The 21,030-nt window shown below is 35.7% G+C and overlaps 5 protein-coding genes across 6 annotated transcripts; 2 read left to right on the plus strand and 3 right to left on the minus strand.

Annotated features, from left to right (window-relative positions):
- Window positions 1–1,149: 1,149 nt before the first annotated feature.
- On the plus strand, window positions 1,150–9,161 carry LOC129306097 (uncharacterized). The gene is given in 17 exon segments (XM_054946453.1): window positions 1,150–1,692; window positions 2,609–2,654; window positions 2,729–2,771; window positions 2,774–2,885; window positions 4,357–4,474; window positions 4,629–4,711; window positions 5,576–5,635; window positions 5,981–6,226; window positions 6,424–6,520; window positions 6,697–6,747; window positions 6,834–6,914; window positions 7,139–7,210; window positions 7,670–7,732; window positions 7,934–8,086; window positions 8,495–8,552; window positions 8,633–8,685; window positions 8,779–9,161. Coding segments are annotated over 17 exon segments (1,515 nt in total). The 5' UTR covers window positions 1,150–1,591; the 3' UTR covers window positions 8,857–9,161.
- A 1,186-nt stretch (window positions 9,162–10,347) lies between these two features.
- LOC129305615 (uncharacterized) lies at window positions 10,348–11,165 on the minus strand. Its single transcript, XM_054945600.1, has 2 exons — window positions 10,880–11,165; window positions 10,348–10,805 (listed from the first exon to the last, which is right to left on the minus strand). Exons 1-2 carry the CDS (start codon window positions 11,007–11,009, stop codon window positions 10,348–10,350), a joined length of 588 nt encoding a protein of 195 aa, XP_054801575.1. The 5' UTR covers window positions 11,010–11,165.
- A 679-nt stretch (window positions 11,166–11,844) lies between these two features.
- On the minus strand, window positions 11,845–12,866 carry LOC129305616 (L10-interacting MYB domain-containing protein-like). Its single transcript, XM_054945601.1, has 2 exons — window positions 12,549–12,866; window positions 11,845–12,468 (listed from the first exon to the last, which is right to left on the minus strand). Exons 1-2 carry the CDS (start codon window positions 12,864–12,866, stop codon window positions 11,845–11,847), a joined length of 942 nt encoding a protein of 313 aa, XP_054801576.1.
- A 4,056-nt stretch (window positions 12,867–16,922) lies between these two features.
- LOC129304800 (thioredoxin-like 3-3) lies at window positions 16,923–17,977 on the plus strand. The gene is made up of 3 exons (XM_054944598.1): window positions 16,923–17,140; window positions 17,239–17,264; window positions 17,568–17,977. Exons 1-3 carry the CDS (start codon window positions 16,988–16,990, stop codon window positions 17,785–17,787), a joined length of 399 nt encoding a protein of 132 aa, XP_054800573.1. The 5' UTR covers window positions 16,923–16,987; the 3' UTR covers window positions 17,788–17,977.
- Window positions 17,944–20,974, minus strand: LOC129304797 (S-adenosylmethionine synthase 1). 2 transcript variants are annotated; one of them, XM_054944595.1, is made up of 2 exons: window positions 20,598–20,974; window positions 17,944–19,442 (listed from the first exon to the last, which is right to left on the minus strand). In XM_054944595.1, exons 1-2 carry the CDS (start codon window positions 20,599–20,601, stop codon window positions 18,268–18,270), a joined length of 1,179 nt encoding a protein of 392 aa, XP_054800570.1. In that variant the 5' UTR covers window positions 20,602–20,974; the 3' UTR covers window positions 17,944–18,267. The 2 variants fall into 2 exon arrangements, with proteins under 2 accessions (XP_054800570.1, XP_054800571.1); XM_054944596.1 differs by having other exon boundaries at window positions 20,477–20,974.
- Window positions 20,975–21,030: the final 56 nt, after the last annotated feature.

Raw genomic sequence — 21,030 nt, forward strand, 5'->3', positions numbered from 1 at the left:
CATTCATATAGAATTTAGAGTCACCAATTAACTAATATGTCTAGCACTAATAACGCCAACACTCTAATGTTCCAACACACATTGTCATTTTTTGATGAATGCAATAAGGTTTGTCTTTAACTTTTGACGTTTTGTTTACCAGACCACTAATAAGTAGAGAAGACTTCAGGCAGGAGAAAGAAACACAAGGAATGACTGTCTGGTTCAAACTTCAAACTAGTAAGGCATGGAACATGTTTCTTGAGGGCCCAACTTAACTCTCTGTCTTGATTTTGGGTAAACTTGATCAATTAGCATTCGTTTTCCTAGCGTTGATTTTAAATGTGACTGGGATGGAGTTATAAAAGTGATCTACGATTATTCCTTGGGTATAAAAATTACATAAATGTAGCACACCCATGTAAATGTGGCGCCCTTGAGCAAGAGCAATAACTCGGAAGTTTTTGCTTGCAAAGAAAACTCAAAGATTTATTAGTTTCTTTAACTTCTAAAAGATTTATTAATTTGAATCCCTGGTTTTTTATTGGACTTGAAATACAAAATTACCCACGGCCGACAAGAACTAATTTAATGTCTTCTGCTGCCGGCACGAAACTATTTTCGATACTTCCTCAATTAAATGTTAACATTAAATAGCAATTTATAGAGATTAAAAAATTAGTTAAGTTATTAATTATTTATAAAAATGTGTCTCAATTATTTTAAATATTCATTTTAATTATTTATCTCGGAAGCTACTCCTTTGATTCCTTGAATAAATACAGTTAATGGGATAGTTTGAGAAGAAATAATAAAAATATAAATTGAGATTTTAAATTTAGAACTAAAATAATTCCCTTCTAATACATTTAGATAAAAATACTATTTTGATTCCTTGAATTACAGAAAAATGTTGGTTGGCCAAAAAAAAATTAAAGAAAAATGTTGGACAATACACGCATACGATTTCCTGCTGTCATTGGCAAAAAAAAAAAAAAAGATTTCCCACTTTCAGGATTAATCCTTATCATCGAATTCAATTCACGAAATAAGGAAGTTTATTAAGTAGAAAACAAAAGGCCTCTTGTAATTATTATTCGGAATTATGTGCGAATGTGCTTTTTTTTTTTTTTCATGTCACAGTGACATCTTGTTGAATATCCCTCTCGATCCGGTTCTTGAATTTCAGTTTCAAGCTCTTTTGGCTGCTTGCACGGCTCCGCAATACGATAACGGGGGAAGGACCATTTCCGTTCAGCTTCTCTTTCCCATAGCCAATCCGTGCCATCCAATTTACATGACTCAGCTTCCACAATATCTCTTCCTGATTCTTTTCATTTGTGGAAAGAAACTATATTAAGCAGCCATTCCGGATATCCCTGTCCTTGTTGACTGACTCGAGTTCCATTACAGTTATTCACTTAGCTTGCTCAGAGCAGTAGGTCGTTTTCAAATTCTTCTGTAACCATTCACCGCGAAAAGGGAATTTTTTTTGGGGAAACCCAGGTTTGATGCAGGGAAAATGCCAAAAACCCGCAATCTTTGAAATCCTTGCTTGCTTTGATTATATGTTTATTTGTGCTGTTCAGATTTTTATTGTGCGCCACGGTCAATGGAGATCGATAAATCAATCAGAGAGTGCAACGATCGAAGGCTCCAGACCAAGTACAACAACGCTATCTATGTTATTCAGAGAGCATTAGCTTTGTATTCGTAAGTTCTTTAATTCCTTCTATGAGATTGCTATATTATATGCAATTTACTGGGTCTTTGTCTTAGTCCTTTTTATGAGATGGGTTAGATTTGCCCGTTTTCTGTTAGTTTGCTTAAAACATTTAATATTGTTGACTCCAGGCCCGTAACTGTTTCGACTAGTCAGTCAAGTAGGCATATAGTTTTGATTGATATTAGTTATCTCAGAGCCTTTTGTTGGTTTTCTGGTGAAAACATTGATTCTTCTATGCTGAAGTTAATCCTTTTGTTGGTGGCTTTGAACCTTAACTATTTATTGCATTATCTAAGCCATGTGTTACTGGAATTCCATTGAAACAAATACTGAAAGATGCAACAGAAAATGACTTGCAGATGGAGCTCCACTTGGCTTAGCTTACTGAAATACTAAATATTAAAGATAAATAACATGATTAAAATCAATCCTTGCTATTATCCAGATGTCTTAGTAGTGGTGGACTGTTGGCTTGTTGGAGCGAGAAAATTGCTATTTTGTGTGGACTTGTGCATTACTTTTTAATTAAAAAAAAAACCATGTGACCTTCGTTTGTTATTGTTTTTACAAGAGCTATTAGAAATGAGTAATGACTAATAATTTTCTGTTCCAAAGAGCATTATTTCTCGTTGGGTGGTTGTAGAAAGGAGGACGTCTTTTTCTGGTTCTGTTGCTACTGAGCCATACCACTGTCGGATTATAATTGAAAATGGTGTGTTAAAATACATTTTATACATTTTAACTTATGAACTTTGATGATCGTCAAAGATTATAATTGAACTTATTGTCCTTGTTTTATCAGAAAAAGGGAGCAAGAAAAAAATAATAACAATAATGATATAGAAGAATGCATGATCTGCATTTGCTGATATCAATGCGTACTAACTATATTTCTTCCTGCAGTATTGAGGAGGTTGCCTTCAGCTTCAATGGTGGAAAAGATTCAACAGTAAGTATTCATGTGTATGGCACCTGTCTGTGTCTCTGAACTCTATGATAGCAACAGTGAACTTTGGTTTGTAGGTTTTGTTGCACCTGCTCAGGGCTGGTTATTTCTTGCATAAAAGGGGGAAAATGGTGCAAACGGTGATCTAAGAGACTTTCCAATTCGAACAATATATTTTGAGAGTCCTTGTGCTTTCCCAGAAATCAACTCATTTACCTATGATACAGCTGCCACGTGAGTGGGGCTTCTTCTTCCTTTTCTGTTTGTGATTTTATTCTATATTTCAGCTATAGTTTACATTTATTTGGACAAGTTATTTGGGGAAAATGACAATTAGTGACCCCCTAAGGCCATTAATTACAATAGCGAATAATGGATCATGGTTCTTATTTGGAATTAAAAACATACATGAGTTTAAAAAATTGTCCTCCACTAGGAGAACAAAGAAATGATAGTTGATAAAATTACTATCATGGGATGAAAATATTGTTAATCTCAATTAGAAAACCAAGCAACAATAGTTGAGAATGAATTGTTTCCTAGTGTTAAACTAAAATTCACTTTTGAAACTTTCTAAGAGCACTTGCGAATATACAATAGTCATTTGAAAATTTATCAAAGTCATTTCTGAAGAATATTTTTAGACTAGTTGCATTTTTTTTAATTTTAAATAAGGACCATGATCTATTATTGGGATTTCAATAATTTAGGCCCTGTTTGGTGGAGTTGAATCTTAAGGATGGAAATGGAATTGGGGTAGGAATCTTAACAAAGAGATGTTTGGTACATATGAATTAGAACTCCCATGAATCCTAATTTCATGAAAAAAGCCTGAATTAGATTCCATACTTAAAGCTATGGAATCTGGACCAATTCCATAGAATCCTATTTTTCAAGACAATTTTATCCTCTTAAAAAATTGAATTCACAACTTTGCCCCTTAAATCATGAGCGTGAGTCTTGTGTGCATCAAAAGCTTTTAGTCTTCAAAATGTGGTGGCTGAGTTCGGCAAAAAAAAAAAATGATAGTGGCTGAGTTTGTTTCGTTAGCTTTTTTCTTTTCTCACTACTTTTATTTCTTTATTTTTTGTGTTCTTTATTTTGGTGTTACTATGGGCATAAAAGTCTTTATATAAATTATAATATATATATATATATAATATAGTATTATATATATTTGGACATTTATAATATTTCTTTTATAAACTATTTGTATATTTATAGTATATATTTGTATTATATATATTTACTATTACATATAATATTTTATTTATATACTAAATACATGAGGAAATTAAAACACAATCAAGCTTTTAATATATATTTATTTTAATTTTAATTTTTAGGGGTATTTTTGTCTTTTCTGTATAATTCTATTTCCATATCTTACATGCCAAACAAAAATAGTGTAAGAATTCCATCTACTTTTTCTAACATACCAAACACACTTTTAAAACTCAATTCCATTCCAATTCTGATTTTGATTTTAATTTCAATTTCAATTCCGATTCCATCAAAAACTTTTCTATCATACCAAACGAGACCTTAGGGTCCCTAATTGTAATTAATGGCCTTGGGAGGTCCCTGATTGTCCTTTTCCCACTTATTTATTTCCCCCTTCTTTATATAGTTCTTGTCTAATTTTACCTGACCTCTTTTTCCTCCAAGGCATGCGGCAAATAATAAATGTTGGTTGCTTAAGCAGGTATAGTTTGCAGCTTGACATCATTCGCTTAGATTTTAAGTCTGGCTTGGAGGCTTTGCTGAAGGATAAGCCAATTAAAGCTATTTTCCTTGGAGTTCGTATTGGTGATCCAACTGCGGTATAGCTTTTCTTTTTTCTTTTTTAGTCCTGAAAGTGTATTTTTTTCTTAACATATAAAGTATAAACGTTAGCATGCTTTTTTTCAGAATTCCCATGTCATATGAAAGTTGAAAATTTTGATGTTCTCTTAATGCGTTTGTTCAACCTTGCAGGTTGGCCAAGAACAGTTCTCCCCTAGTTCACCTGGTTGGCCACCTTTTATGAGAGTGAACCCCATTTTAGATTGGTCATACAGGTTTTGCCTTCAGCTATATGTTGTTTCTCATTACAACGTTTTTTTTTTTTTAATGGAACATAATTTCTGTTTATATTTGGTGCCACTTTATTTCTTTTGGATTGATGAACTATAATAAAAACATAATCAAATCTTAAGAAATTTTATCTTCCTTAATTCAGTGAGTGGTTGCTGACATATCCAGGAACCCTTTGGTTTCTGTAATAAGCTCTACATGGACAAGCTCTGTCAACATACATGCTATTGGATAGGATGCATGTTGTTTCTAAATTAATAACACTAATGTACTAGAGATTAAGATCAGTCTGTCAGGGTGCCACTAATTGGTAGGCCTCCTCATAATTACATATATCAAAACATTTTTTCCAAGCTTTCTTTTAACTTTTTGCTCTAGTTATACTTGAATACTTGAAGATAATTAGGTAGTACCAGTAATTCGTAAAAAATGAAGGATATCTATCAGCTGGATGCTATTTGATATATGGAAGAGATATTTTATTTTATTGTCTTTTTTCATTGTTTCTATGTTTTATTCCATAATCAGAATTTCAAAGGATTAAATTGCTATTGATCCCTCACTTTTAACTTGTTTTCCTCAAGGCTTGCCAACTTTTGAGAGTTTGAAAAACGAAATAGCTCAATTAATTGGGATGCTTATTAGGTTTTCTCTTTATAAAGTGTTGTTACTTGTAAATATGTGTTGTATGTTCTCTCACATAATTGTTTATTTCATTTCTCTTAAGACGCGAGAACATTATTTTCTTTTGATTGAGGGAATTGTCATCATTTCATTATTTTACAACTTTATTTTGTTTCAATTTGCTATCATTTTGATGGTTTTACTCGTTTATATTTCTATGGCAGAGATGTGTGGGCCTTCCTTTTAAATTGCAAGGTGAAATATTGCACTCTTTATGATCAAGGGTAATACTCTATTGATTTGCTGGACTTTATTGTTGTATTTAATGTAATTGCATGCTATGCTTTAACCTTTTAATATCTACCCTTTCCTGAGATCCAAAACCTAGAGTTATTTGACGAAGGTTTCATAAAGGACCTACATTTAGTTTTATCATCTTTTTCTGAAATTTCAAACAAGATTTGATCAAATAGCTTTGCTGAATTATTCAGGCTATTTGGTCTGTGTTGCTTCCTCTTTGATGCAGTGTGCTAGAACTAGTCTATTGTAGTTCACCGCTTCAAGTTAAGTTCTAGTTGTTGAAGTTTAGTTGAGGAATTTTGTGTGAGAGATTTTCTTTATTTGTGCAGTTATACTTCAATTGGGAGCATTCATGATACAGTTCCCAATGCATTATTATCCGTTAGCAACTCCTCAAACCAATATAAGCCAGCATACTTGCTTGCTGATGGAAGATTAGAGAGGGCAGGGAGGGTTAGAAAGACATCTGCTGCTAGTGGAAACCATCCTACTGATAGCAATGGCTTGACTGGCTTGGGTTTGCATAAAAACAGTATGCTTACAGCATCCGTTATTGCTGTGGGAGATGAGATTCTGTAAGTACTTGTGGATTACATGGTTATATCAAAAAATGTATCTTTAATGAACTTGCACGCTTTATTTTTTAATTCACCTCTTGGGGATTTCACTAATTTATTGTGCTATCTATCAATTCATGAAGTCCACATGATTTTTATCATCCTTGTAATTTTTTTAATAGAATTTCCTTTTTCCCCTCTGTTTCATAGCTCAGGTTTGGCACTATTGAGGATCATTTGGGACCTTGTTTGCTGAGGAAGTTGTATTCTATTGGTTGGTCTGTGTCAGAACTTTCTGTTGTTCACAACAATGTGAGTTCATATTTGCATCCTCCCTGTAGTTATTTTAGTGTTCTAGTTGGCAGGTATCTGTACTTGAATTTGTTATTATGAGCATGTTGAAAACACGTTACATCTAATCCCAGATACAATCATTCGTTACCTCATCTGTTAATTTAATGCTTTGTGGCATGCATCTTTTATACCAGATAGACTCTGTGGCTGAAGAAGTTGAGCGACAGAAATCTACTAATGATTTGGTAAATTTAAAAATTCTACTAAAATTGTGCATATGGCTTTCTTGATGAAATGAAAGTTTAGGTTTAAACTGACCTGATTATTGTAGGTCTTTATATATGGAGGTGTAGGTCCACTGCATTCAGATGTTACATTAGCAGGAGTTGCAAAGGCTTTTAGTGTTCGTTTGGTGGGTTGTTTCATCTGATTGTTGTGTTTTTCCATTAAAGGCCACTAAATCATTGCCTGGATGTGCTGCCTTATTATGTTGGTTGTTAAGCTATGCGGCAAAGATAAATTTGACTTTAGTTTCTCCTGACTTAATTGACTAAATAGTGTGTGTGAGCATAGCTTTCCTTATTAATTTATAATAAGATTAACTTCTTATCATTTGGTCATTTGAGCGTGATGCAGGCTCCTGACGAAGAATTTGAAGAATATCTTGGGAATATTATTGGTTATCAATGTACTGGTGACCGAAATGAGGTAGCTTAGCGTACAAGAAGTTACTTGATCATCTTAATGTTTGTGTTTTAATATTTCAATGCATTCTATTCTGATTGGAAAGGGCATTTTTCTGAGAAACATTTGCACACACGTGTACATGTCAAAGGTGGACCCACTAATAGGTGCTTATGGGTGGTGTATACAATAGTTTCTCCTTATCGATGCATGAATACCAAAAGCTGAACTTTGGAGGCCCAACCTTTACCACTTCATTCAAGAGCTTGTCCCACTGGTCTCATCTGGTTACTGCATTCTAGTGTTTTGTATTTTTTAGGGTCAGTGAGAGGGCTTGACCTCTGGCTTATCCGAAGAACTTTCTTCTCTACTCCCAAATATGGCTCCAACTTGCGGACTCAGATTTAGATCGACATTTCACATTACCATTCTTTGTGATGATACTTATAGCACGAATTGATCCATTAGTCATTTACCTTTCAGATGGCTCAATTGCCTGAAGGCATCACAGAATTATTGCATCATGACAAGTTGTCTGTGCCCTTGGTACGTTCTGGGAAATTCATTAGCCATGATTATGTTTCTTTACATGTCATATTTACTGGATATTCAATTTCACATTGAGGAGCGATGGCAGAAATTGGTCTAATGTACATTGGTCTGTTGTGACCAACTCTTAGCTGCGGAACATGTGATGGTGTGCTTTCTGGTTTTAAATGTTTGATATCTGATGTTTGTTTCTTGTAGATCAAGTGTCAAAATGTGATAATTCTTAGTGTAACAAACGTTTCGGAGCTGGAAAAGCAGTGGGATTGTTTGATTGAGTTGGGAGAATCTGTTGACCTGTTACCATTGCTGGAACCATATGTATCGAAGCACATTACAACAAATCTTTCAGATGTATGTGGTAACTCTATTTACTACAGCTGGAATTTCGGTCAACTGATATCCATTATAATCAGGAGAAACATGAATATTCACATTCAGGAGCTACTTGTTATCTGTTGTTTTGAAGGACCAAATTTTGATATTTTTTCAGAGGGGAGGGGACACGGGGCCTCAAACCAGGCAGCTTTTGATTTTTCACCTGCTTGAATAAAAATTTATTATCGCAACTAGAGATAATGTGTACAGTAGTTTTCTAAATGCTTTTAATATGGTATGTTTAAGATCAGAAGTTTGTAGATATGTAATTTTTCATGGCATGTGACATGGACATGCTATCTGTGCTTTGTACGCCTTCTCATTTTCTTCACTCACGGGATCGTCTTGTTTACAATTTTTCATCTGGGGAACTCTAAACTGCAGGTTGAAATTGCGCAACCTCTATCGAAGCTTTGTCTTGAATTTCCTGACCTTTTTATTGGTGTGTATTTAGTGAACTATTTTAAATTCCAGCTGTTTATGACATGATGTTCATCTTTTTCTTTTCTTTGTAACATCAAGGTTGTTACCGCAAATCCAGACATGGATCTCTGATAATAAGTTTCGAAGGAAAGGTACAGCCTAACTGTGGTATTATGAGCACTTCTTTATTGTGTCATGTGTAATATGTAATCTCTAGTAAGACTAATCTGGGGATTTTGTTGCAGGACCAAGCACGCCTTGAAGCGGCTGTAAATGCGTTAGGCAAAAAGTTTCGTCCAGATACTTTCATGGAAACAAACTAGGTTGATATTCTATTCTTCTTGATCCTTGTAATGGATTTGAACCAAATGATCATGGTTTTGGGCGTTGGATCATCTCGTGATCATAGTGATCCAGATACAGGTTATGCTTGCTCCATTGAACCAAGTACGTAGGAAGAAAATCAAGGCTGCTTGTCTTGGTAGAAGAGAAGGGAAAACCGGCACAAAAGATCACAGAAGCTTCAATTCTTTTGGCAACAGTGAATGTATTTCAGAGCATTATTTATTCCTCAGGGGACTTCAACCTAGACCATTACTGAATAAGATTAGCTTAATTCATAACTCCATTTACACTTTCATTTTGGGGGGGGGGGGGTTGGAAATCCATGCTTTTAAGTAGCATCTTGTATTAAGTCATTAGCTTTGCTAATTGGCATATTTTTAGTTTTATTATAATCTACCTCGTGAAAAGCAGAAAGCTCGTTTACTGTGGGGGACATTCAACGGTCTATGGCTCTGCTTGTTGAGATCGTACGTTTACCTGATATTGGGAAACCAGCCTTTGGCGAAACTATGGAAGATTGGACAATAGACATCTCCACTGGGTGGGTTGGTAACTTGGTTTTTTTTTTTTTTTTTTTGGGTGGTAGAAGTTAACTCAGTATTATTTATCTGAATTAGATGGATAGTCTTAACTCTTAGGATGTGGGTGGTTTGAGGGGATGGAACGAAGAGGAGGGGAGAGATCTTTAATGATTATTTGTTTTGTTTGGAAGGGGAGATGAGGGGAGGGAAGGGGAGATAATAATTAAGTTATCATTATATTCTTATGCGAAAAATTTTTATTTATTTAACTTCTCGTACAAATCAATTTTATATGTATAATTATTTTAAAAAAACATCTTATCAATTTTTTTAACTTTTTCTTACTTTTTATGCCCACATAAGTAACCTTCATCAACAATTATATAAAAAAAGTAATGCCTTATGAAAAATTTTTAATGAAAAATATTATATATGTTGGCCATTGGCAACAAAGTCTTTTTCTTATGTCAGACTCACATCATAAAAAGCTTTCAATAAGGAACATTATAGGCTCCGTTTGGATTTCAGTTGGGCATAATAGATTATGAAAATAATTGATTAAGTGGTAGATTTTAATCATAATTGATTATGTTAGAACGCAATATGTTTGGATGCTGTTTTTCTAAAATTGATTTTAACAGAACTGAAGATGTTTGGATAATTTTTTTAGAATCAATTTTAGCTGTTTAACTTACCATAAAGGACATTGTTTTTTAAATTTAAATTAATGATAGATTTGTATGTAATAGTATTAAAGTTGTTACATTTTATTTAAAAAGCAAAATATATTATTTAAACTACATATATAATTAATTAAAAATTTAAATTATATTAATATTAACATTTAAATTTATGTAAATAAATAACTAAATATATCTTGCTTAAAATAAATTCAATAAAAGACAAGAAAATTAAATTCTTAAATATAAAACAGTAATTTTACAACAACTAATGAAGATGATAATATACAAGTTGGTCCCTAATAATATCACGAATACTAGTCATAGCTGATGAAGAAGATGTCATGGATGAATATCCATCAACGCCATGGTCTTCTTGGTCCTCATAATCTTCCTGATCTTCCATCTCATGATGCATAAAATCAGCGTCAGAGTTAGAGTGTCTTCTAATAAAATTATGTATCGCCATTGATGCAACAACGATTTGAACTTGTATATCGTAGTCATAGCTAGGCATGTTGCGTAAAATTGCAAACCTCTTCTTCCAAACTCCAAATGTTCTTTCTATTGTGCACCGTAAACTTGAATGAAAATAATTAAAGACCTCGTTATTATTTGCAAATCCAGTTGATCTTCTAAAATCAGGAAGATGGTAGCGTTCCCGTCTATACGGACCAAGATATCCATTTGGTGTTGGATAACCAGCATCCACCAAATAATATTTACCTTGTAAAAAAAATTACTATCAATGCCTGTAAGGTGGAAAGTCTAACACAAATAAATTGAACAAATAAAAATACCTGAAGGCGGGTGTGGAAAGTTCATGGATCGAGCTGTCAGGGCATGTTGAAAAATGCGAGCATCATGTGCAGTGCCCTCCCATCCAGCCAAGACAAAAGTAAAGCACATGTCCCAATCACACACAGCCATTACATTTTGCGTAGGGATTCCTTTTCTTCCAATATATTTTGATTTTTCACTAGCAGGGACTACACATGGAATATGTGTGCCATCAATTGCTCCAATGGCATTTTTAAAGAATGGCCAATATCGCTTATCATTTTCTATTTTGTTTGATACATGACGAAAGGACTTGTCTTGTGGTTTAATATATTCCATTGCAAGTTTCGAGGAAGCCATTAAAACTTTATGAAAATGTCTATGAATAGTCTCTCCTGAATGTTAAAATCTTTCTTGTGCCATCCTATTTCCCAACCCATATCCAATTGTATTTAAAAAAATTGCAACCATCTCCTGTACTCTCATTCGCCTAGTATCCTTCAATCCATGTCGTGTCAATTCACTACATAATTGATGGAACACATGTGGTTCCATTCTAAACATTTCATAGCAACGAACTGGGTGTCCTTCTAAAATTTCATTCACCCACAAATGACCTGTATATTCACTATTTCTTCGTGGCTCTTTGCACAAATGTCTTGTTGCATACAACCCAATGAGAGCACTAACTTTTTGGGCTCTATTTAGCCTTTTTTTAGATGACTCTTCCATATGTCTTGCTATCTGTAGCCAAACACATAAATAATACGTGCACTTAATTTCAATTATAGATACATCTAAATAAGTCATCTATAGAAATACCAATGACTTTTCCACAACATTGTAATACTCAATTACCATACATAAAAAGTACATAAGTAGTTCAAGAGGCTACATAAGTTAAATTCTACAATATAATACAAACATGTTAGATTACTTTTTAAGTAAGATCATATACTCATAATAAGTTTTAAAACTCCAATAATCAACCATTTTTGTAACATTCATATCTCAACCACTCCAAAACGCTTTCTTTATCATCCTTCATCGTCAAAAACATCACCCTAGCCTCTCGGGACATGAAGAGTGACATGCATCGTGAAACCCAATGTTTATCAGTTGCAACTTCTTCCCATTGTTTGACTATAGACATGACTTCGGGAATTGATGTTTCCTTGGCCTGTTGAGATTCTTCCTTTGTTGTCTGAGCTATCACACTCATTGCATCTGCTATTTGACTTGTACTAGGTAACTTGTTCTTCTTTCTACCGTTACTGCTTTCGCCCCTCTTCCTCTTACCACTGCTTCCACTTAAGGTTCCTTGAGAAGCATTTAGAATTACTCTATTAAATTCACCGCTTACTCCAGTAGTTCCTAAGATCTCATCACTATCTCCTGAACCTTCCTCCAAATTAATACCCTCATTTGCCATATCAGGCCGATACACCTCTTCATCCTCACCTTCATTCCTATTGTAAATGTTAGGCAAAACTCCACTTGAAGGTGCCCATGCTCTAGGTCCATTAGCGATAGTACCTTGGAACAACTCGGTTAATTCATTGGCAAATGGTAATCCTTTATGTCTGAATTTCTCATATAAAGGATTTTCCTGCACATAAATTATCAATAATATTACATAATACACAAATAAATAAAATAAATATAAAGCCTCATATAATAACATCATACCAATATCTTCTTCTCCCACCAATCGTCTGAAGCATCCACAGTATTGTTTGCATAATCCCAACCCAATCCTGTCTCACTTGAAACTAACTTATCCCATAGTACCCACTTTTTTCTCATATTATCCCACTTATTCTTGAATTGTTGTCTGTCATATTTCTGTCCAGTCTTCTCATTGAAGGTAGAAATTATGCTGAGCCATCCTGCTTTGGTAAAACTACCACCATTTCTTTGCGATTTTCGAGCTTGTTCCAAACAAATGTCAATAAAGATTCTAGTATTTCTTCGATCCCATGAAGCTTTTGACTTATTGTTACTCATTATACTATGTAAAAAACTAACATATTAATTATAGAAATTATAATTAAAATATTACATGATAAAAACTTGGCAATTTTCAGAGGAGCCAAATTCAACAGAGACTCACACAGCAAAAAATTCGACTAAATGACCCCTATATATGCAAAACATAATGTTTGAGAATAAAGCTCCAGTAATCAGTGATCACAAACCAAAACCAGCAAAGAGTTCGACTTGGCACAAAATTAACTTTCACCAGCTTTCCCACAATTTGCAAATGCATAGATTTTGACTAAAATCAAGTTTCAATAGCTACAAAATTAACTTTTAACAGATCTCCCATGTTCAGCACAGAGTTCAACTAGGCACAAAACTAACACAGAAATAGCATAAAAAATCAACTTTCACCCATCTTATTATTTGCAAATGTTCAAGAGTTGTAAATGGTTCAAGCCACACAAAACTAAGCCAGCAATCCCGAGAACAAATCCATCCATGCATAGATCAGAGTGGAGAGGAAAACAAAATTTGACCAAGATCAAACCTGAACAAGATCGTCCAGAAAGAGAAGATCACTTACCTCTGAGTTAGACCGACTGAAGAAGACCACGAGTAGAGCAGCGACGGACGGAGGACCACGAGCAGAGCAGCGATGGACGGAGGACCACGAGCAGATCAGCGATGGACGGAGGACCACGAGCAGATCAGCGACCGACGGAGGACCACGAGCAGATCAGCGATGGATGGAGGACCACGAGCAGATCAGCGACCGACGGAGGACCACGAGCAGATCAGCGATGGATGGAGGACCACGAGCAGATCAGCGACCGACGGAGGACCACGAGCAGATCAGCGACCGACGGAGGACCACGAGCAGATCAGCGACCGACGGAGGACCACGAGCAGATCAGCGACCGACGGAGGACCACGAGCAGATCAGCGACCGACGGAGGACCACGAGCAGATCAGCGACCGACGGAGGACCACGAGCAGATCAGCGACCGACGGAGGACCACGAGCAGATCAGCGACCGACGGAGGACCACGAGCAGATCAGCGACGGACGGAGGACCACGAGCAGATCAGCGACGGACGGAGGACCACGAGCAGATCAGCGACGGACGGAGGACAACGAGCAGATCAGCGACAGACGGAGGACCATGAGCAGATCGAGGAAACAGAGTATAGATAAAGCTTACTGCCTTCCTCGACCATAGCAGGAGATCACCACCACTGGAAGCAACTCAGAGACGGTGGACGGAGGAGGTGACGCGACGAGGACAAGATCTGCACAGAGTTGGAAGATAGTCGAAAGATCCTTGCCTCTGTGAGAATCGTACGTTTACCTGATATTGGGAAAACCAGCCTTTGGCGAAACTATGGAAGATTGGACAATAGACATCTCCACTGGGTGGGTTGGTAACTTGGTTTTTTTTTTTGGGTGGTAGAAGTTAACTCAGTATTATTATCTGAATTAGATGGATAGTCTTAACTCTTAGGATGTGGGTGGTTTGAGGGGATGGAACGAAGAGGAGGAAAGAAATTTTTAATGATCATTTATTTTGTTTGGAAAGGGAGATGAGGGGAGGGGAGATAATAATTAAGTTATCATTATATTCTTATGCAAAAAATTTTTATTTATTTAACTTCTTCTTGTACAAATCAATTTTATATGTATATTATTTTAAAAAAACATCTTATTAATTTTTTTAACTTTTTCTTACTTTTTCTGCCCACATAAGTAACCTTCATCAACAATTATATAAAAAAAGTAATGCCTTATGAAAAATTTTAATGAAAAATATTATATATGTTGGCCATTGGCAACAAAGTCTTTTTCTTATGTCAGACTCACATCATAAAAAGCTTTCAATAAGGAACATTATAAAAGTTATGAGTGATAGAAAAGTTAAAAAATGTATATATAAGGGAGATATTAAAAAAAATGAAAAGAAAGAAAGAAAATTATTAGGGTTGTGAATGGGAAACAGTTAGCAGGAGAAATTACACACTTGAATGAAAAAAAGTTTTTTTTTTTCAATTTTTTTTGGGCTTAGGACATATATGAAATATAAAAAATTGGATGAAGCTAAAATAGTTAAAAATTTTGGCTCCTCTTCAAAAATTCTCAATTTGAAGGAGGCCAAAATGAAAGAAGGGAAGGGGAGGGGACATTTTGACTCCCCTCTCCTCCAAATTTTTTAAATCAAATGAGGGAGTGAGACATCTCTCCTCCAACCAAATATGCCCTTGAGTTTGTTTGAAAGTCAAATACATTTGAATATATAGTAAAAAAATTGTCATTAGAACATCTCTATAATTGTGATTAAATCAGTTCATATTAGAATCAATCGTTTTGGGCTTTGGTCAAGAAGATTGCAAAATAGATTTATTATTGTAGCTTAAACGTGATTATATAAAAAAAAACTAAATGTGAAAGATTTATTTACTCGACAGGTAATTTATTAATCAACATTTGAGTTATTTTTATAATTTGTAAATTAAATGTCTGTGCCTAAAGCTGCTTTTTTTTTTTTTTGTTTGCTAGGCCAAAAATGTCAAGTGCAAATAATTCGAGATGTTTGGAAAGTAGATGACCGACCCGATTAGAAAGTGGGTCCCGTTCGAGGATTAATTCATCATGCCTCAGTGTCTTCCCGACGTGGCAATACCAAAGCCAAGAGATGTCATCAACGGTGCATGCGTCGTTAGGACTTACGACATAAGCAATTGGTAGCTTTCGCTTGCGGCCAATCCTTGCTTTCTTGTCCTTTTCTCGTACACCTCGGGTCTGGTACCCATTTCAATGCAACGTCTTTTTTTTTCTTTTTTCTTTTTTTTTTTTGAATTACAAAAGCAAGTCATGAAAGTAGCAAATAAAAAGGTGAAGGTTGATTGAAAGGTTAAAACTCACCTATTTTATTTATGGCAAATTTAGTCAAAAAGTGAGCATCATAATTAACCACCCTAAACATGAGATTCAAAGATATATCTAGTTTTGTTAGATCACAAAATGAGCCTATGTGATAATATTCATGTACGGGTGATAATCCTAATGACATTTGAGAATGAGGTTCATCGCATCAATATAGTCAATAAACACTTTAACTTTCTGCAAACCCATATCTCAACAAAATTGAAGCTCATAAATAATTTCAAGCAACTTAGTTACAAGAACAAGATAAAAGTTAATACAGACGTTAAAGCCACTCACTCAATTAGCATTACAATCTTAAACAACATTTTCCTATTCCATTTACTACTGAACCATCCACATCTAATCTTACATATCCAACATCAGGTTTGCTCCATCAATAATTTATAAAACCTACTTGTTTCTTTGAAGGAAAAGATGATCTAACTAGTTGTAGATCATGATTTGCTTTGTACAAAGTCGCTATGGCCGTGCCTATTCATTCCTCCTCCTCATTAGTGGACGCCTTCTTACACTTGTCACACCATACATCCCAACAGACATATCCAAACAAAATATCCTAGGGAACTTGCTTTGTGAAGCTTTTTCCAATAGTATTATGAAATTTTGGCTGAAATGCCAAAGCTGTTTTGTCCAATCGTGACGACATTAAGTTTTGACTTTCGCTCCTAGGTTCTTGCTTCTCTGTTCATGCTTCAGTTTGATTTTGTACACTTTTACATGTTCTTATCAACTCGATCTTGATATCGTGGTCGAGAGGAAGAAATCTCTCTCCAACCTAAAAGACCTCTCTCATTATCGAGGCCTCAATCTGAAAGCTTGATTCTGTAATTTTTTCATTTCAGCAAATCACTATGCCAATTTAATCGAACGCCAATAATTGTGCCACGTAGCGTTAGCCATTTGGGGCCCTCGCACTGAAATCGAATCTAAGGATGCATTCTTTTTAGAAATTAAAAATATGAGATATTTTAAATATTTCGAGATATAATCATTATATTATTTTTAATATTTTTAATAAATAAATTATTTTATATTTATTGTAAAATAATGTATTTTATTAAATAAAAATAAATATTAAAAAAATAATGTTAATTTAAAATCAAGTAATTTATTTTACTTTATTGGGGGATTAGAGGGAATATGTGGCTGCTTGAGCCAGCAACCTCGAACCTGGAATCCTACTAGTGTTGTCCAAAGTCCAAACAATGGAAAGGGGCAGCGAAGAGAGTAAGGAAGGTTTGAATAATAACGGCACTGCTTCAGATTTACCCCTCGATCCTCGCGGCAACTTGAAAATCGCTTCCACCGACCAACAACTCACCGACTTTCTTCTTCACATCAAATCCTCCAAAACTCCTGTAACCGTCGACTCCTTTTTCTTCCTTTCTCGTATTTTTTAGGAAAACCTCTAGTTTTATGCGTGGCATTGATTTCTCTGTTGCCAAATTCTTTGCAGGCTGTTATCAATTATGGCGCGTCTTGGTACGTCTCTGATTATTTCTTTTACCAACGTTTTGTTTCCTTTGCATCTTCCCAATTTGTGAATCCGTTTATTCTGCGTGTTTAAGAATGAGCACAAGGTGTTTGATGTTGGAACTCTTTGAACATTTGAACCATGGTGGTTTCATGGAACTCTAGTCGGTTCTTGCTGAAGATGGGGATACATAATGTTAGGAAGTTACAGTAAAATGGGTCTAGCAATAATTTCTTGAACATGTTATTATTTGCATCATGGGATGCAGAAAAACACGATTGCTGATGCTCATAGTTACGCCCTTCTTGTAGGTGTCGCGTGTGCAGTCAAATCCTGCCTGCTTTCTGTAGACTGAGCAATAATTTCCCGAAGCTTTCTTTCATATACGCGGATATTGATGAATGCCCGGAAACAACTCAACACATTCGATACACCCCGACCTTCCAATTCTTCCGAGATGGTGAAAAGGTCGATGAGATGTTTGGTGCTGGAGAGGAGAGATTGCATGATCGCCTGTGGTTGCACTCGTAAAAAAATAAGACAGTCGTTCTACAACATATTTGTTTGTATCATTTAAACTGTGATTAGAAGAAGCAGCTTTTTCTGAAGATTATTGTCACAATTCTTTAATCTTCTGTCAGTGGAGAATTTGTTGGCAATTTCTCTCATTATGCGTCATGTAAGTGGTGAATTGGAATTTGGAAAAGTCATATAAATGGTATCACTAGAATCACTCAAAGTTTGCACAACAATCAATGGCTTAAAAGAGGATAAAAATGATCGGTACAGCAAAGAAACTTTAAAGGGGTAAAAACAAAAACCAACTAATTCTACAAGCTCCTATTGTGCGAAAGCCAAGTATTTGTCTCTGCTTCAATTTCTCATCAAAGCTGGGTAATGTGTCTTCATGAATCGATGCACGCACTGAAGCTCCTTTATTTCTTTTCCCCCTAAATACAAAACCAAAAGATGGCTACCATTTTAACCGCCTGTGAAAATGCCATGGCTACCTCAAGCTTCGGGCTTAAGCAGCTTCACGGTCTCCCAAGTGAAATCGGGGTCGTCTCTTCCAAAGTGACCATAAGCAGCAGTTTTCTGGAACCTGAATTTGCCTCCTCGTTTGAGGTCAAGATTGATGGAAATCATTCCTGGCCTAAAGTCAAAATTCTCCTTAATCAGAGCCAAGATATCATGATCTGGTATCTTTCCAGTTTTGTAAGTGTCCACAAAAACAGACAGTGGTTCTGGCACTCCAATTGCATAAGAAACCTGCACTATGCAGCGTCGGGCAAGCCCAGAAGCCACCACACTCTTCGCTGCCTGCCTAACTATGTATGCACCACTCCGATCAACCTTAGTCGGATCCTTGCCGGAGAAGGCACCTCCACCATGTGCACCCCACCCGCCATAGGTATCAATGATAATCTTCCTGCCGGTGAGTCCTGCATCTCCGTGAGGGCCACCTATCACAAATCGACCAGAGGGGTTGAGGTGGAAGATAGTTTTGTCGTCAAGATATTCAGCCGGGATCACAGGTTTGATTACATGCTCTTTCAAATCTGCAGCGATCTTCTCATTCGTGACACTCTCATCATGTTGAGTTGAGATGAGCACAGTGTGCACGCGGATAGGAACCATGGCTCCATTATCATTCCTGTACTCAACAGTCACTTGGGTTTTACCATCGGGCCTCAGCCACGGGCATGTTTTGTTCTTTCTGACCTCTGTGAGCTTGGCACCCAGTTTGGTTGCAAGAACATGAGTAAGTGGCATTAGCTCAGGTGTTTCATCTGTGGCGTAGCCAAACATGTGACCTTGGTCACCAGCTCCAATTTCCTCAGGTTTTTTGGTCATGTGACCATGAACTCCTTGAGCTATATCAGGGCTCTGCTGCTCGATGTTGACAAGAACTTTGCATCTATCGGCGTCAAGCCCAACATCAGCTGATACGAATCCAATGCCTCTGCAAGTGTCACGAACTATTTTCTCATAATCCACTTTAGCCTTGGTTGTAATCTCACCAAACACCATTACCATGTTAGTTTTTGTACAGGTCTCGCATGCAACTTTGCTCTCCGGGTCTTGCTCCAGGCAAGCATCTAGGATGGCATCTGAGACCTGATCGCAGATCTTGTCAGGGTGGCCTTCGTTTACTGATTCAGAGGTGAAAAGGAAGGTGTCCATCTCTGAGTGTGCCAAAACAAAAAGGGGACAGAATTTATATCAGTCGCCTATTTGATCCGGTTATAATATGATCGATAAAACAGAACATAGAATATCGAAGTATCAAATGATCACAAAAGCAGCAGCTCCAACTATAATCGATTTTGTAATCAAAGGCCACAAAAGCTAAATTTATATTGAAATAAAACCAAGTAAAATTGAATTTTAAAATGAAAGCAACAAAATATGATAACACGAATTATTATATTTATACAAGACGTTACTTGCAACAAATTTAAAAAATCACTTGTAACATTTTAACAATATTACCTCTTTACAAAAAATAGCTACAATGAAAGGATTGATGAATATACAGATAAGTTTAGACATTACCAACTTTCCATTCAGTAGTCAATACAACCTCTTGGCGAAAAAATCAGAAAAGAATTGCTAATTTTCTAATTTAGAGATTTTATTGATAAAATATAAAAGCGAAAAAGTTATGAAGTATTTATTAAACTTTTATAAGTAATTGAATTATAATTAATATAAAAAAGAAACTGAAAAATAACTGTTTTATTTATGCAATTTGTAATTATGAATTGAGGCTCTAATATTTGTCATCACGGTTTCAGGGTCCCCATATAAAATTGTGATATTCACAAACAACACAAGTAGATAATAGATAAGCTAGATATAAGCTAGATCTGCACGTTGCAACTAACTACAAGCATAGGAAATCTAAGCGGCATGTACAAATTGACATCGACAATGCAGATGAAACAAGAACTAGGAAGAAGAGAATATTCCGAAAGAATTAAAAAAAAAAATGCTAGACCTACAAGTTAATAGAATACGGAGAATTGGATTTTACAGACAAGAGATAATGGAGATCTAAATCCAAAATATCAGGACAAAGATGCATTTTGGATATGATATATTGAATTATGGAGATCTAAATCCCAAATATCATGACAACGATGCACTTTGGATATGATAGGTTGAATTAAGAAACTAGAATATGGCGAAGAGGGGGGTGGGGGGGTGAGGTACGTACCGAGTGATTTTGATCAAGACAGAGAGTGCGAAACGTGAGGAATTAGAACAAGAGGGAGGGGTAATAGTTTTGTATGTGAATATATATAACTTAAAAGATTTGGAAGGGAGAGAAAACCGACGCATGACTCGCTCCCTCTGCCTTTTGTGGTTTGTGTTTTGCTGCTTTTATCTTTATTCTCAGTCACATGACATCTCGTGCGATCCGTCTGGTCTTCTTTTTCAAACTCGTACATATGCCCTTCCACGTCCGATCCAAGATAATGGCTATTATAATTATATATCTGCAGCATTGCTAATGTTAATTATCAAATGACTCCGCCATTTACTATACTATTACATGACGGCAGATAGTCAAACACGACATAAAATATGCCGGGAGCAATGCAGCATACAAAAGCACAGGCCAGGAACAAATTTGTACCATTTATATATACTATTTTTTATCTCTGGACTCTATTGGTTGTTCACCTGATCATTAACGAATAATAAGTTCTTAACTACGAGTTGACCCGACAACTCAGAAACTGCGATCGGAATCTAATTCAACCATAT

Source organism: Prosopis cineraria, unplaced genomic scaffold (assembly GCF_029017545.1).
Source record: "Prosopis cineraria cultivar Desert tree isolate PC_DT_omini unplaced genomic scaffold, ASM2901754v1 PC3, whole genome shotgun sequence".
NCBI classification, from domain to species: domain Eukaryota; kingdom Viridiplantae; phylum Streptophyta; class Magnoliopsida; order Fabales; family Fabaceae; genus Prosopis; species Prosopis cineraria.

What these genes read in the sequence shown, in the direction of transcription:
- LOC129305615 (XM_054945600.1), bottom strand. Translation starts at nt 11,009, where the DNA reads ATGGCTGTGTGTGATTGGGACATGTGCTTTACTTTTGTCTTGGCTGGA. An exon ending in CTTTCCACACCCGCCTTCAG is followed by an intron (nt 10,806 to 10,879) that starts GTATTTTTATTT and finishes TTTTTTTACAAG; the next exon opens with GTAAATATTATTTGGTGGAT.
- LOC129305616 (XM_054945601.1), bottom strand. Translation starts at nt 12,866, where the DNA reads ATGAGTAACAATAAGTCAAAAGCTTCATGGGATCGAAGAAATACTAGA. An exon ending in GGTGGGAGAAGAAGATATTG is followed by an intron (nt 12,469 to 12,548) that starts GTATGATGTTAT and finishes ATTTATGTGCAG; the next exon opens with GAAAATCCTTTATATGAGAA.
- LOC129304800 (XM_054944598.1), top strand. Translation starts at nt 16,988, where the DNA reads ATGGAAAGGGGCAGCGAAGAGAGTAAGGAAGGTTTGAATAATAACGGC. An exon ending in TCAAATCCTCCAAAACTCCT is followed by an intron (nt 17,141 to 17,238) that starts GTAACCGTCGAC and finishes AATTCTTTGCAG; the next exon opens with GCTGTTATCAATTATGGCGC. An exon ending in ATCAATTATGGCGCGTCTTG is followed by an intron (nt 17,265 to 17,567) that starts GTACGTCTCTGA and finishes CCCTTCTTGTAG; the next exon opens with GTGTCGCGTGTGCAGTCAAA.